Source organism: Nannospalax galili, unplaced genomic scaffold, assembly GCF_000622305.1.
Source record: "Nannospalax galili isolate Female #2095 unplaced genomic scaffold, S.galili_v1.0 scaffold646, whole genome shotgun sequence".
NCBI lineage: Eukaryota > Metazoa > Chordata > Mammalia > Rodentia > Spalacidae > Nannospalax > Nannospalax galili.
Genome location: NW_008355279.1, coordinates 3,201,752 through 3,215,445, shown reverse-complemented (window position 1 = coordinate 3,215,445; position 13,694 = coordinate 3,201,752). Strand labels below are relative to the sequence as shown.

At 40.5% G+C, this 13,694-nt stretch overlaps 1 protein-coding gene across 1 annotated transcript; it reads right to left on the bottom strand.

Annotated features, from left to right (window-relative positions):
• Cd164 (CD164 molecule) lies at positions 1-11,985 on the bottom strand. Its single transcript, XM_008852432.3, has 6 exons — positions 11,702-11,985; positions 9,499-9,585; positions 7,772-7,840; positions 6,033-6,068; positions 3,637-3,693; positions 1-2,420 (listed from the first exon to the last, which is right to left on the bottom strand). Exons 1-6 carry the CDS (start codon positions 11,856-11,858, stop codon positions 2,254-2,256), a joined length of 573 nt encoding a protein of 190 aa, XP_008850654.1. The 5' UTR covers positions 11,859-11,985; the 3' UTR covers positions 1-2,253.
• Positions 11,986-13,694: the final 1,709 nt, after the last annotated feature.

Sequence of the window (13,694 nt, the reverse complement as noted above, 5' to 3'; positions counted from 1 at the left end):
TTAATTCAATAAACACATTTATTTTAAATCAGTTTGGTACAGATACAGATTAGTTTTGTAGCTTTTAAAGAACTCAAATAGAAATTTCTAAGTACAGCAAAGTCTGCTTGTGCAACAAACATCAGTAAGGTAAAATAAGGTTTCTGATAGAACTAGATCTGCAGGAACAAATCAGATGAAAAATCTGAAAAGGTTTCTATATACCTTCTGGATTAAAAACACCCAAAAATCATTAATGGCTCAAAATACTACAATTGCTAAACAAAGAGGGGAAAGAGTCAGCAAGGCTGTGAATTCGGTCTCAGAGTTCATTTGTAGACTTGCAAAAACTTCCTATTATATTAGAGCAGTGCTCAAAATTACAGAAGCTTCAAATTAATTTCACAAAACATGCTACATGTTTTGACATTAATATGGGGCAAGGATTCACATCCAGGTAAATGACAATTATCCACCTTTCAAGGAATGGAAATCCTCTGTATTTTCAAATAAATTTTAGCACTCACTAAAAACAGCCATGGCACCATTATAAATTCTGAGGTACCGAGAATATTACTAAAGAAAACAAAACTGTGAGGTAAACCTATCTTTCCCCAAAAACCTTTGAAGCCAGAGATTTTAAACAATTAAGGCACTTGAAAACATTAGGTGTATATACAAATGTGCAAGTTAAACGAATTTTAGCTGTACCAGCAAATGAGAAAGAAACCAGTAGCTTTTCATTTTAAGAATACAAACGAATTTCAGTTTATGAAACAAACCAGTCTGTCATTTCCTACTATAAAACATTGCAAGCCAAGTGTTAAACTCAGCTACTCTATAGAAACTAAAACACGAAAATAATGACCTAGAACCAAAAAAGCCCATTTTTCAACTAATTAGAGCCTCTGAACTAGTCCAAAGTGTCAAAGGCAAGGGAGAATGCTCTAAACCTAAAAGAAATGAGTGCTTACAAGAAGCTACAGAAATAAAAGTACGCATGATTATCCTATAGAACTGAAAGCAGGAGGAGGAAGGGAACAACAGAAAGAAAAAAAGGGTAAGGAGAGAGGAAAAACAGAAACAAAACTAACAGTGTATTCATTCAGGACACCATTACTAAAAATCTAGAGTAATCTCATCTAAAATCCTCAGGTTTTCTGAAATTATAAGTCACATCTGCTAGAAAACAAAGTGATTGTCTCATTTAAAGAAATGGATGATTCTCAAACTTCCTTCTTGTCTCATGTAAAGCTACCACTCAAGACAGTGTGGTAGAAATCCCTTCAAGGTATATTTGGATTTGTGTTGTGTGTGTGTGTGTGTGTGTGTGTAGAGAGGAAAAATAATTTTATGCCCATTCAATAGCCCTAAGAAAAAATGTTGGGAGGTTGGGTGAATGAAGGTTTTCAGCTTAGAATTATTCTTTAGCCTACTTTTCTCAGCCCTGGAAAAAAAAAACCCATGTTTTTAATTAAATACTAACAGTATGTTATCTAAAAGCAGGTTTACTACTGCTCACATCAACAGTTACACTCTCAGACCAACCTTTTACCTCCCTCCTAACGTGAAACATATCACACTTTAAGCTCTAGCCAACTTTTAGTCTGTCTTAAGGCACTGTTCTGTTTTCTCAATAAGGTGCTTTATGAGTATGAACAATAACCTGTTACATATTAATGGCATGTATCGTTTCATTTCTCTAAATCTGGAATGTTCCCTGTGTGGCATCTTATTTCTAATGTTGAAAAAAATAACTTACCAAGCACAAATTTTTAATCTAAGGATACAGTTCAGTACTAAAGGTAAATCTACTTTTGAAATGATAGTTCCAAATCAACCTGATTGATGCTCATTTGGCACACTGCTCATTTCTGGCCACTAAGTTAGGATGCAAATAATGCAATTTCAGGTTTTAAAACGACTAAATTTAAACTGCCACAGGAGGTTGCCAGAACAGGACAATTTTCCATCATTTACAAAAGGTTACATTTGGCATGTCAAGGAAAGAAACATAATCCCACAGCAGCAGCCATTTTAAACAAAAGAAGACAGCCATAAGGATTCATGCAGAATATTTTAAATATTCCTGTTGAGTGAAATGGTTTAACTCATTTTTCTTCAAAGATACTCCAAAGTATCCTATATGCATCCTTTGGAAAGTTAAAGATCCTGGAACAGCGTCTTCCACGTGGGACATCTTGAAAGGTAATATTTTGGTTTCAGTGAGTTACACAAATGAATTGCCAGTCCTCATTAATTTAATGGGTCTGTTTACAGAGTGTGGTAATTTCGTTCTTTAGATTTGCAGAATTTGTAGAGGAAGAAAATTACAGCCTGCACACCCAAGACAAGGACAATTCCTCCAATGAAGCTGGCTGCATCAAAGGTAGATTTCCGCTCAGGTTGTGAGGTTGGAGTCAAAGTGGTATTTGCTGCACCTGATATGATAAAATAAATAACCGTCAGTAAATCTCATGATAATTTCAAGACTCATCTAGGCATCTATTTTTCCATGAGTAAATTCTATAAAAGATCTTCTCCTGTCTTTATAACTAGAATTTCTCCCTAATTAAGAAAATAACCATTTATCGATACCATTCTTTCCCCTGTCCAAGGATAAACTGGGCAATACACTAGAATGTTTCAAATCTGAGAATAATACGGATTTTTCTGGCAAACAAATTATACCTCTGCAATTTATCAAGACCTTCTAAAACAGAATAATTGTTAATTTACTTTTGGTTAATTGCTATAGTAAATATTAATATTTGTGTTAAAACTTTATGGCATTTGGGTTTTATTAGATATATTAGGTAATTCAGTTGCAATTTTTTAAGTTACAAAAATAACCTTAGGTTACTTTCAATTTATAATTGGAAATAAGACATAATTAAAAATATATTAAGTAGTCTCTTTTCATTTAAATTTGCATTATGAGAAAGCACTATGAAGTCCTAAGGAAAATATGAAAACTAGAATTTCTACAAAGTAACTCATTATTAAAAGTGTCTAAATACTACTGTCAATTACTTTTGTATGAGAAAGTTATTACCAAATTTCAAGGAAAAAGAACATTAAAAACTACAGTTTCTTCTCAAAGAGTAAAATGTTTCAAGAGGAATTTTTAAAAGGGCTATATATAACTAAGTAACATCCATTTTAATAAAATTTAAAATAAATTTTTAATTTAGTCTTAAGTAGAATACTAAACCCTGGTTCTGGTATGTGTATAAAAGTTGACCAACTTCAAAACAAAATTCACTGCAATTGCTTATATTTCTTTTTGTGAAGAAGGAATGGCATCCCTGAAACCAAAGGCAGTAGAAGCCAGAGGAATTGCAAAACGTAGGAGACTCCTCAGCACCCAAGCAAGTTTAACTGGTAGTACAAATCAGATTTCACATGTAAGTTCTTTTAGGAAAAGGTTTTAGGAAAACAACACTTCTATCTGAAGTGTCAGGCCAATTGTGATTACACATTAGAACTAGAAGACTCAAAGCAGAGTTTAAACAGCTTACCATGATGACTCTCTAGATTAGGAGGTGAGTTTCAGCCCACAGTTATTCATGAATAAAACAAAATGAACCTGAAGTCAGAGCTAGAAAAAGGCAATGCTACATGGGACCATCCTATATTAGTACCAAAGTTCTTTACCTGAGGTGACAGCAGTGGGTGTGGGGGTAGGAGATGAAGACGGAGTTGTGGATTTAGCTGGAATGAAAACAAAATGTATTTAAAAACTGTAAATTTCTAACTTCCCAAGTATCCAACATGTTACTTTCTAAAGTATGCTTTGATTTTTCTAGAGAATAGAACTTATAACTTGGAATTAATAACTTTCTTTGAAAAATGTATTATTTTTATGTGTAAGAGTGTATTGCCTGCATGTATGTAAGCACACCCATGTTGTGTGATGCCTATGGAGGTCAGAAGAGGGTGCTGGATCCCCTGGAACTGGAGTTACAGACAGTTGTTAGCCATCATGTAGGTGCTGGGAATTAAACCCAGGTTCTCTGTAAGAGCAGTCAGTGCTCTTAACCACTGAGCAATCTCTCCAGTCCCACTAATTCTTTATATAAATAGGTAAAACATTTGTACAATTTTGTTTTGAAAATAGTATTATGTTGCCAGTATTTTCAAAATAAGGTACTACTTTACTAAATATAACTCTTACTGTATGTTCATTAAACCCTCTTAAGTTATAAAAACTGTTAGTAATAAATAGAATAACACACTACTTCCAGTCATGTAACAAAAACTAAATCAATACTACATGCTTAACCCCAATTTGTCTTCCACTTGAATCTATCTTAAACATCTCACTGTAGTTCAGGCATTTGATCATTACACTGTTACTGATGTTATTTGTACTGAGGGAAGCTACTATAATTAACTTCACTGAACCCCTTTCTACATAAATTCAAATTCTCATCTTTAGTCAGCAATGTACAAGCCATGGAAAGAGACCACCTAAGGTTTCTGATCCATTTTCTGAGGGCATCTTCCACTTAAGGGATCAAGAAGGCCATGGCTCATGAACACAAGGTGAAAGTAGAGAACTACATTAAGAAACAGACATTAAGCCAGGCACACACCTTTAATCCCAGCAGTTGGGAGGCAAAGGCAGGCAGATCTCTGTTGAGTTCTAGGCCAGTTGCGGCTACAGGGAGACTCCGTCTTGATATACAAGGCAAAAAATTTTAAAAATTGGACTCATGATAGAGAGGAAATTAAAATCAAACCCATGATGGCTGAGGGAATTTCTCTCTGCTTATGTCCCACCTTTTGGAATTAGTTTTCTCCCAACACAACTGCTTTCACCAACTTTTACCATCTTCTTCAATGATTTCTAACAAGTACTAAAGATGAGCATATCATTTAACAATCCACTCAAAATAAATCTGGTAGCATTTGCAGGTTTCTACAACATGAGTACCTCCCTTGCAGCTGATGTCAAGATCATTTTGGTCTTCTAATCTACTCTGCACTCTGTATTTTAATAAAAATAGAAGTCTGGACATATGACCCACCAACTTAAAACCTTTCAAGATAACATCTAAGTCCTCTATATGCATGTCATTTATAGTGTCTATGTGAGCCAGCACCTCCATGACACAGCACATGTTTTGAAATCAGAGGACTTCCTTTTTCTTTGAGATAGGGTCTCCCTGTAGCCCCAGCTGGCTGGGACTTACTATGTAGACCAAGCTGGTCTCAAACTCAGAGATCCACCTGCCTCTGACTCAAGTGCTGGGTTTAAAAGCATACACCACAATCCACCATTAAGGATACTTCTTAAAACCTCACTGTTCTCTCCTAGCTCCTCTGTATGTGTGGATCATCTTGCTCTATCTGGGAAGTTCTCAATATATTTTCCAGTGTTATTCAGTCAGTCACTATCTCCCACAGGCTATCAGCACATCTCTGTCCCACTTAACACATACCCTACCTACAAATTTCCCAACACACAGTATACACTGACTTCATAAACACAGCAATAAAATATTAGCTTATTTATGCCCCTACATTCTCATCATATGGCCTGGTACTCGTCCTGGAATAGATGACTCAGTATGTGTAAAGAGCAAATTTCTACTGAATTAGTAGATTGGGAATGGAATGAATACTTTCTCCAGTTGACTAAATTGAAAACCACAAATTCTTCTGAAAAGCAATCAGTATGGTGCCTTAAATAATCATGTTCTCTCTCTAGGGACTGTGCTTTAATCACAGTTATCAGAAGTTAACAAATACTACTGCAGGATGGTCACTGCATCAGTGAAATGACCTAACCGTACAACCATAAGCACAAAGAGTAAAGTGTATACCACTGTGCAGTAAGATGGAAAAAAACAATTCAAATGTGCCTGACTGTGAAACATTGGAGTTATGTGCACTGTCACGAATAGTATACATTTAAGTAATCTCTGTGATCCAAAATCAGATTAAGTTTGCTAATCTTTAAAAACGATACCAACAACTTTTAACTAAAAAGCTATCAAGAGGGCTTAAAGTTATAAAAGAGAAAAGAGTCCATTAATTTGTATTACCTGTAGAATTGGTTGGCACTGGAGTGGTAGTAGGCACTATTAGAAAAGAAAGGTACACGTTATTGCTGTCTAAAATAAATGTACAACAGTTTCTCAATCTTCAATCGCTGGACTACTATTCATAGTATCACACATAAGCACCACCTTTGGAAGAGATAAGTCACCCACACCTCCTAATAACAACTTCCCCTTCCTTAGAAATGGAGCCATCAATTTTTAGTAGCATCTGGCTTCCCCTAAGACATTCTTAGTCTCTCTCACAACTTATTAACCGTATGTAGTTTCTAACAATCATGTACAAGGCATATCCGTTTGTGCTTTCTCTTTCCCTTCTGGCTGGCAAGGGGAGGGGAAAAAAAAAAAAAAAAAAAAAATCAATGTAACACGAACACCCATGACAGTAAGGCCAAGGCTATCTGAGTAATTTCAGAAAGACAACCTACAAGGAGGCCGAGTCCCTGATGGTTGTAAAAATGCTACTCTACACTTCTAGCTGGATTCTAGCCTAAATTTCTTTTGCTTGAGAAATTTGCTTAATTGTAATTGAGAAGTTTGGGAGTTATGGCTTTCAATGCTCAGAACTAAGCCTGTATCATCAAATACACTACCGCATTACTTAAATTTTCTTTAACTCAACATTAAAAATTTTTACCTACTCTTATCTCCAAGCAATTTAGGAAACTAAAAAAGGTCTGTTAGCATTTTTTCTAAAATATACCTAAGTAACTATTAAAAATATTTGTTCACATATGACTTAACCAGAATTATGCACTCTACACAGGGTAAAATTAATCTAACAGTAATGAGTTTCTTGAAAGTTTGCAACGGGATGGGGAAAGCCCTATCAAAACTGAATAGTCAAGCCTGGTGTGGTGGGACATGCCTTTAATTCTAGCACTCAGGAGGCAGAGGCAGGTGGAGTTCTGTGAGTTCAGGGTTAGCCTGGTCGCCTGGTCTGCACAGTGAGTTCCAGATCAGCTAGGGCTACATAGTGAGATGCTGTCTCAAAAAACCAAAATATAAAATTATATATTAAAAAAAAAAAAAAAAGAGTAGTCTTCAATGGTTACTGACACTTTCTACAAACATCTTTTAGTCTATTCAATTATCTTCATACCAAATTGGAGTTTGATGTTCCCATTAACTTATAACATTTGAAAAACCAGTTGTAAGCTGGGCATGGTAGCTCAGTCCTGTATCCCAGAACTTGAGAGGTTAAGAGACAGGAAGGATCTAGAGTTCAAGGGCATTCTCAGCTACTACAGTGAGATACAGAACTTGAGGCCAATAGGAGCAACATGAGTGAGGGAAGGAAGGAATGGAGGGAAAAAGGGAAGAGCATGAAGGACAGGAGGGGAGAGGAGGAAGGACCAGTTTATTTAGCCATAACACAAACTATACTGGAACTAAAACATGATAACCACCAATACCATAACCCAGAATGTGAGAGAACAAGGTTGGTAAGCATGTAAAATACAATAAAGGTGGGTACTAAACATTAGCACACAGCTTGAAAAAAAATTTAAAGCAGGAAATTATATTTATAGCATCTTATAGCTAAATCATGAAATCAAGATTTAAATTATCATCTTTCTTATCAATATGAATGTTACTAATATCTAAATGTTTAAAAATTTAAAATGATAGTGATGCTTCAAAAGGCTGAAACATACTTTGAGGTAAAAAATGATCCCACTCCTCTGGAATCACTTTCACCAGCAGCTAATGTGAAAACTTACCAGAACAGAAGTTAGTGTTGTTCACCAGGGTACAGTTCAATGTTAAATTACTTGAACAGTAACTCTTATCTGTTAGGGGGAAAAAAAAAAAGACAAAGAACACCAATTACTTATATTACCTTTGACTTTTCCACTAAGCCCCAGGACAGTGCTAAAAAACCCAACCCAACCCAAAGAATACTTCAGAAGTTATAAGCCAGGTACCATGCTTGGTGGTATACACCACTCCCAGCACTCTGGAAACCGAGGCAGGAGAACCAGCTTCAGCTACACAGTGAGACCTTGTGTATTTAAAAAAAAAAAACAACAACAACAGTATGAGGAGCAACAAAAGTGCTATTCTCCCAATGTCTTGGAGATAATGCAAGTAGCCCCAATTTTATCCTTTTAAAATCCATCTGAATATACCGAACAGATAAACAGTAAAAATCTACAAGTTAGTGAGATGTAGTCAGGATCTTTTAAAGTCTTAACAAACAAAACAGGAGAGTTCCTGGCAGTAGGGCCCAGGCTCTTGATCTCCCTGATGTAGCTGTCCTACCTACCCCCTCCCACCCCCTCCCTCTGATACTGGGATTGCCACACCCAGCTTAGTTGTCTCTACTTTCTAAAATAGTCTTCCAGAATGGGCAGACTTGGAGTAAAGGGAGAGCCTTCTCTAACAAATTCTTAGGGTACTTAATCAATCTCCAAGCCTCAACAACTGCTACACACTGCCACCCTTAAGTTCCACTTTATATCACAATGACAAACATCACAAAAAGTTAATACTTTAGTTTTAAAGAGCATTTTGAACTTTATGTGTGATAGTTCTGTCTTTATTGAAAAAACAAAACTATAGTTTTCTGTACTTCCAGGGATGTAAACCAAACCAAACCAAAACTAAAACAAAAAAACAAAAGCATCCCTAACAGACTGTTGTGCTGATAGGGAAAAATTGCAATCACCTTACCTCAAGAGAACAGAGTAATTTTATTGTAATGCCATAATTCTAAGAAAAATCTGACATTTCAATTAACTTCTAGTACTTATCCTTCAAATGTTCACAAAGTTAACTACCTTTAACAAAAGCATAGTTAAGAGTCAACTCTCCCTTTATCCCTCCCCTTATATCTAAGCGAACATTCAACTGAAGTTCCGCAAGGTCTCTTTACAGTTCACCTGGCAAAACTAAATAACAGTTTCCAAAGGAAAGTTACACAACTTAAGTTTCACAGCTAATCCCAGCACACTTTAATCCTTACAATAAAATCTCTCTTTAGGTTTACAGAGTGAGACCCTGTCTCAAAAATAAATAAAAGCAAGCTACTAATAAGCCTTAGTAGTCAAGTTTAAGAAATTCAAAGGGTTAGAAGGAGGGGAGATTTCCAGGGGGAGTGTTAAACAACCAGTGCTTTAAAAGCATTTGTTTTACAAAATAAATAATATCTTCAATATTCGACAGAAATTTTCAAATAGTTAATACACTGTAGTTTTGTTATTTAACCACTGTAATACCAGGGCTAGCGAGATAGCTCAGAGGATCTGAGTTCAATTCCTGGCACCCACCATGTTAGGTGGCTAAAAACCACCTGTAATTCCAGCTCCAGTTACAGGCTCTGGCCTCTACAGGCACCAGCACTGACACCCACATGCCATCCCCCTCATATACAAATAAAAAATAAATCTTAAAATATGCTATAATCAAACAGTTTTACTTTTTTAAACTGCAGAACTCTGTTTCTTACCTTGGCATTCCGTCCAAGAGCACTTAGTAGCATTACCAATGGTAACATTAGCACAGGAGAAACAGCTGTCGTGGCTTTCACAAGTTTCTGGGGGGAAATGTATGGAATCACTGATCTGGTATTTCATTTCAGTTTGTTCTACATCTTTTTTGCAGAATCACTAATTCAGAGAAATGTTAAAGCTTTATTTACTAAGAAATTCCAATGGTTCAGCATGTAAAGGCTGATGATCTGAGATGGAACCGCAGCAAAAGAAGAAATCCTCAAAGTTATCTTCTAACCTCCACTCCTGTCCACATACTCCTGCACCATGCCCCCCCCCCAAAGAAAGGTAATAAAAGGGAAAAGAAATTCCAATATTGAACTATGAAATGATAAACATTAAAAAAAAAAAAGCCAGTAGGCTCGCTCAGTACCTTGAGGTGCCTATCAAACAACCCTTCCCAAGACTGAAAGGTATCCTAGGCATTTAAGTTTTTTGTTGTCAGAAACACATAAAAAAAAAATCACTGCCCCCTCCAACAAATGAAATTCTAAACAGTAATAGAGTACAGATAACAAATTCCAACTGACAGCGCCATTCCGAAAACCACTTTCCCGGTCACTACGCATGAATGATGCACTCTTCACAGGGTTCTCCACAGAGGGAAAAACACATCTGAAAAGGGTCAAATGTGTCTCATAGGTTAGCAAGGTTTCTGACAATACGCTGTTAAGTCAAATAGTTCAGAAACTCAGATGGCTAACTACAATTTGATGTCTGAACAAAAGAATGGACTTAATAGAATCGAGCTGGATTCATTTTCTCCCCCTAGAAACTAGATGCTTACAACGTTCTCGCCTGCTTTCCCCTCAACGAATAGTTCAGCAGAAGCAATGAATCCCAATTCTTATTTATTTTTTAAAAAGACGTATAGTGGACCAGGGTGTTCACAAGGTAGTTTTCCATCCAGATTTTATGCTATTTAAAATCTCTCCGGGTGGATGACGGGTGTAGCATAAGGATGCTATTTGACACCGTTTCAGACTGCAGCTTATTCTTCTATAATTTCCAGAAAACACAAACATCTCCTCTGCAGGCATCCCAATTATGCAAAAGCAGTTAAAACCAAAAGAACACAACCCATTGCAATTCTGAGGGGTCTGTCAAGTAAGCAGAAGACAAAAATATTTTGCTTTATCATCTTAAAGTGTAGCAGAAATTCCAAGCACTGTCCTGAAATTTTCCTCATTTAGAATGTTCTAAGGATATGTGAACTTTGCCCTCTTTCTGACGCTAACAAGATGTATTATCAAGTTCACAATCTTTTATTACTAATAAATCTTAGTAAGATGAGAACGAGGAAAACGCTAGTTAAAGCCATTCACTTGCGCAATCCTGCATGGCAGCCCAGGGCCTCCTTCGCCGGCACAATAGCCAATCACGTTTAAACATCCCGTTTTTCCACCTTATTACCTCAAATTCCTCATCCTGTCTCTTGTGCTGTCACGGCCTATGTCAATTTTAGCTTTAAAATTTGTGTGCGCCTTAGTCATTCTGGAGTCTAACCAGAGCGCGCTCCTTGATGGGGTTTAGCGAATCCAGAGCGGGTTTCAATCCACTCCACACCCTACTCACACCCGGGAGGGGGTGGGGGGGTATCTCTCCATCTTCCAGTTTCGCCTCGGGTACTGGGAGTAACTGCCAAGCACTGGGCACAGGCGTGGTACTCGGCTTCCTCTGCACTCTGCACGCAATTCAACTTTTCGCTAGCCAAACTCGAGCCTCGGTCTGAGCCCAACCTATCTGCAATACCAAGGCGATCGAATTACCAGCGACTCCGTTTCTTAATTTCCAGCCTCGCGGGAGGCGGCGCTAATTGATCTAAGTTTCCCCCCCCCCCAACTTCCGGAGAAGCCTTCAGCCGAGAGAGGCCCTGCGGGGATAAGCCGGTAGCCACCGGGAGAGGGAAGTTTGGTAGCCTCAACACCCCCAACTCCCCAGCTGCCACTGCGGAAGGAAGCCGCGTCCCGCGTCCTCCTCGGCTGCCAGGAGTCTCGAGGCGCTTCTAGAAGGGCTGGGGCAGGCAGCGCGGAGAGCGGCCCGGAGGCCTCGGCGGTCGCCCGCCGCTTTCCGCTCCCCACGCGGGCCGGGCCGCCATGTTGCGGGAGTCGGGTGGCCGCGGCCAGGCGCGGGAGGGAGGGAGCACGGGCCGGCGCCCACCTGGCAGCGTGGACGGCGAGGCGGGCGTCAGCGTCGTCGCGGCCGGCTGGGTGGGCGCTAGGGTCGTGGTCACGTTTGAAACCTCTGTGGCCCACACCACACAGAGCGCAGCCAGGCAGGTGACGGCGCAGAACAGCCCGCGGCAGACTCCCGCCATCGTATCCTCGGCCCCGGCGTCCACGAAATGGTGCAGCAAAGGAAGCTCCGACGAGCCCTACGTCCCCTGCGGCGCCGGCCCCGAGACTCCGCGCCCCACGGGAGCGCACGGCAGTCCCGTAGCGGGCCTGAGGGGGCGGGGCTGGGCGAGACCATCGGAATCCTCGGGGGGAGGGCAGCGGCTGGAGGAGACCGCCGCCTTCCGGTCACGGGACAGCCGTCCACGTGCGTCAAGTGGTCTCCTTGTCCTGAGATGACCACGCACGACGTAATGGGTTGTTCTCTATGTCCGCGGTAGGGAAGGTCCCCCCGGCGTGGATGAAACAGCCCACATGACGTGGCCTGCGGCGTCCGCCCGAGCAGCCGGAGAGGCGGCAGCGGCGGCCTCACGTGACCTGCAGTACTGCTCCTCGGGGGTTGAGTCCAGCCCCGGGCACCGAGAGACCTGGGTCCGCGCTGAGCTGGTGCGGAGCCGTGGCATCCCGGGAGCGCCTGCCTCAGCCTTCTGTGGAAGCCGCGTCTTCTTCCAGGCCGACTTGTTTTAGGTGATCCTGTTAGTCGCGCCGGCACCACGTGGTTGAAGGTTCTGCCCCGCGGCGGCCCTCTCTGTGCGGGCCGCGGTGGCACCGAAAGCGGTCTTTTGTCCCCGAAGCCCTGGGTCACCAGCGCCTCCAGTGCACTTTCCCTGCGGTACCTTCCGAGCGGCTACTTCAAAGACCGAGGATCTGCCCCACCCCGACCACTGTAGGCGGAAAGAGACGGTCTGGTGGAAAGGCTCTCGGGTCCTTTCCCACCCCCACTTCTCAGATGAGGAAATTGAGACCTAGGAAAGTGACCTGACCTTGGTGCCAGAATTGCCTGTCAGAACTGGCCTTTTCGGTGCCAGTGGCGGGGCTCAGGCTTTCCTTAGTCATGAGCGCCATCTAATGCTGCATCTCACAAAATGTTCAGTGCTTGATATGCTTAAATCAAGTGTTTAAAAAATTAGACTTCAGAGGGCTGGAGAGAAGAAGGCTCAGCGGTTAAGAACACTGGTGGTTCTTGGAGAAGACCCGGGTTCGAATCCCAGCACCCACACGGCAGCCAGCAACTGTCTGTAACTCCAGGCCTGGGCATCCGACAGCCTCTTCTGCCCTCCGCGGGCATTGCACGACACGGTGCACTTATTTACGTGCAGGCAATACACGCATACACATAAAACAAAAATAAAAGTAAAAAAAAAAAAAAAAAAAGACTTGGCCGGGCGTGTAGGCGCACACTTTTAATCCCAGCATTTGGGAGGCAGAGGTAGGCAGACAGGCAGATCTCTGTGAGTTCAAGGCTAGCCTGGTCTACATAGTTCTAGGAGAGCTGGGGCTACAGGGAGATCCTGTCTCAAAAAGACCAAAAAGAAAAAAAAAAAAAAAAAGAAAGAAAGAAAATTGTATGTAGAACACTTTCTTGGCATGCAGGAGACCTTGGGTTCAATCCCCAACACAGTATGGGGTGCTGTCTTGGTTCAGCTGTCTGTTTAGTTTTAAATTATACATATTTCACCCTACTAATAATGAATATTAACTGCTTTTGTGAGGTCTGTTTTGCTGTACCACAAACATCAAAAAAAAAAAAAAAAGATGGCAGAAGGCTTTAGAACTTTTTTGGCCCAAGATCGAAAGCCTTTATTCCTGACAGGAATCTAATCTGGGTAGTCCCTCATGGAAATTTATGCAGATGTCCAAACAAAAATCTGATGGGTTTTGACAGCTCATACTGATGGCCAGAAACTTTTTTAGAGGGCAGTCAAATAAGAGATACTATTATCAGCCCTTCAAAGAAATAGCTGCTTTTCTGTTAGAAC

Excerpts from the sequence above, each read along its gene's own strand:
- Cd164 (XM_008852432.3), bottom strand. The coding sequence starts at position 11,858 with ATGGCGGGAGTCTGCCGCGGGCTGTTCTGCGCCGTCACCTGCCTGGCT. Across the intron at positions 7,841-9,498 it reads CTCTTGGACGGAATGCCAAG|ATAAGAGTTACTGTTCAAGT; the intron begins GTAAGAAACAGA and ends TCCCCCTAACAG. Across the intron at positions 3,694-6,032 it reads AGTGCCAACCAATTCTACAG|CTAAATCCACAACTCCGTCT; the intron begins GTAATACAAATT and ends TTTTCATTCCAG.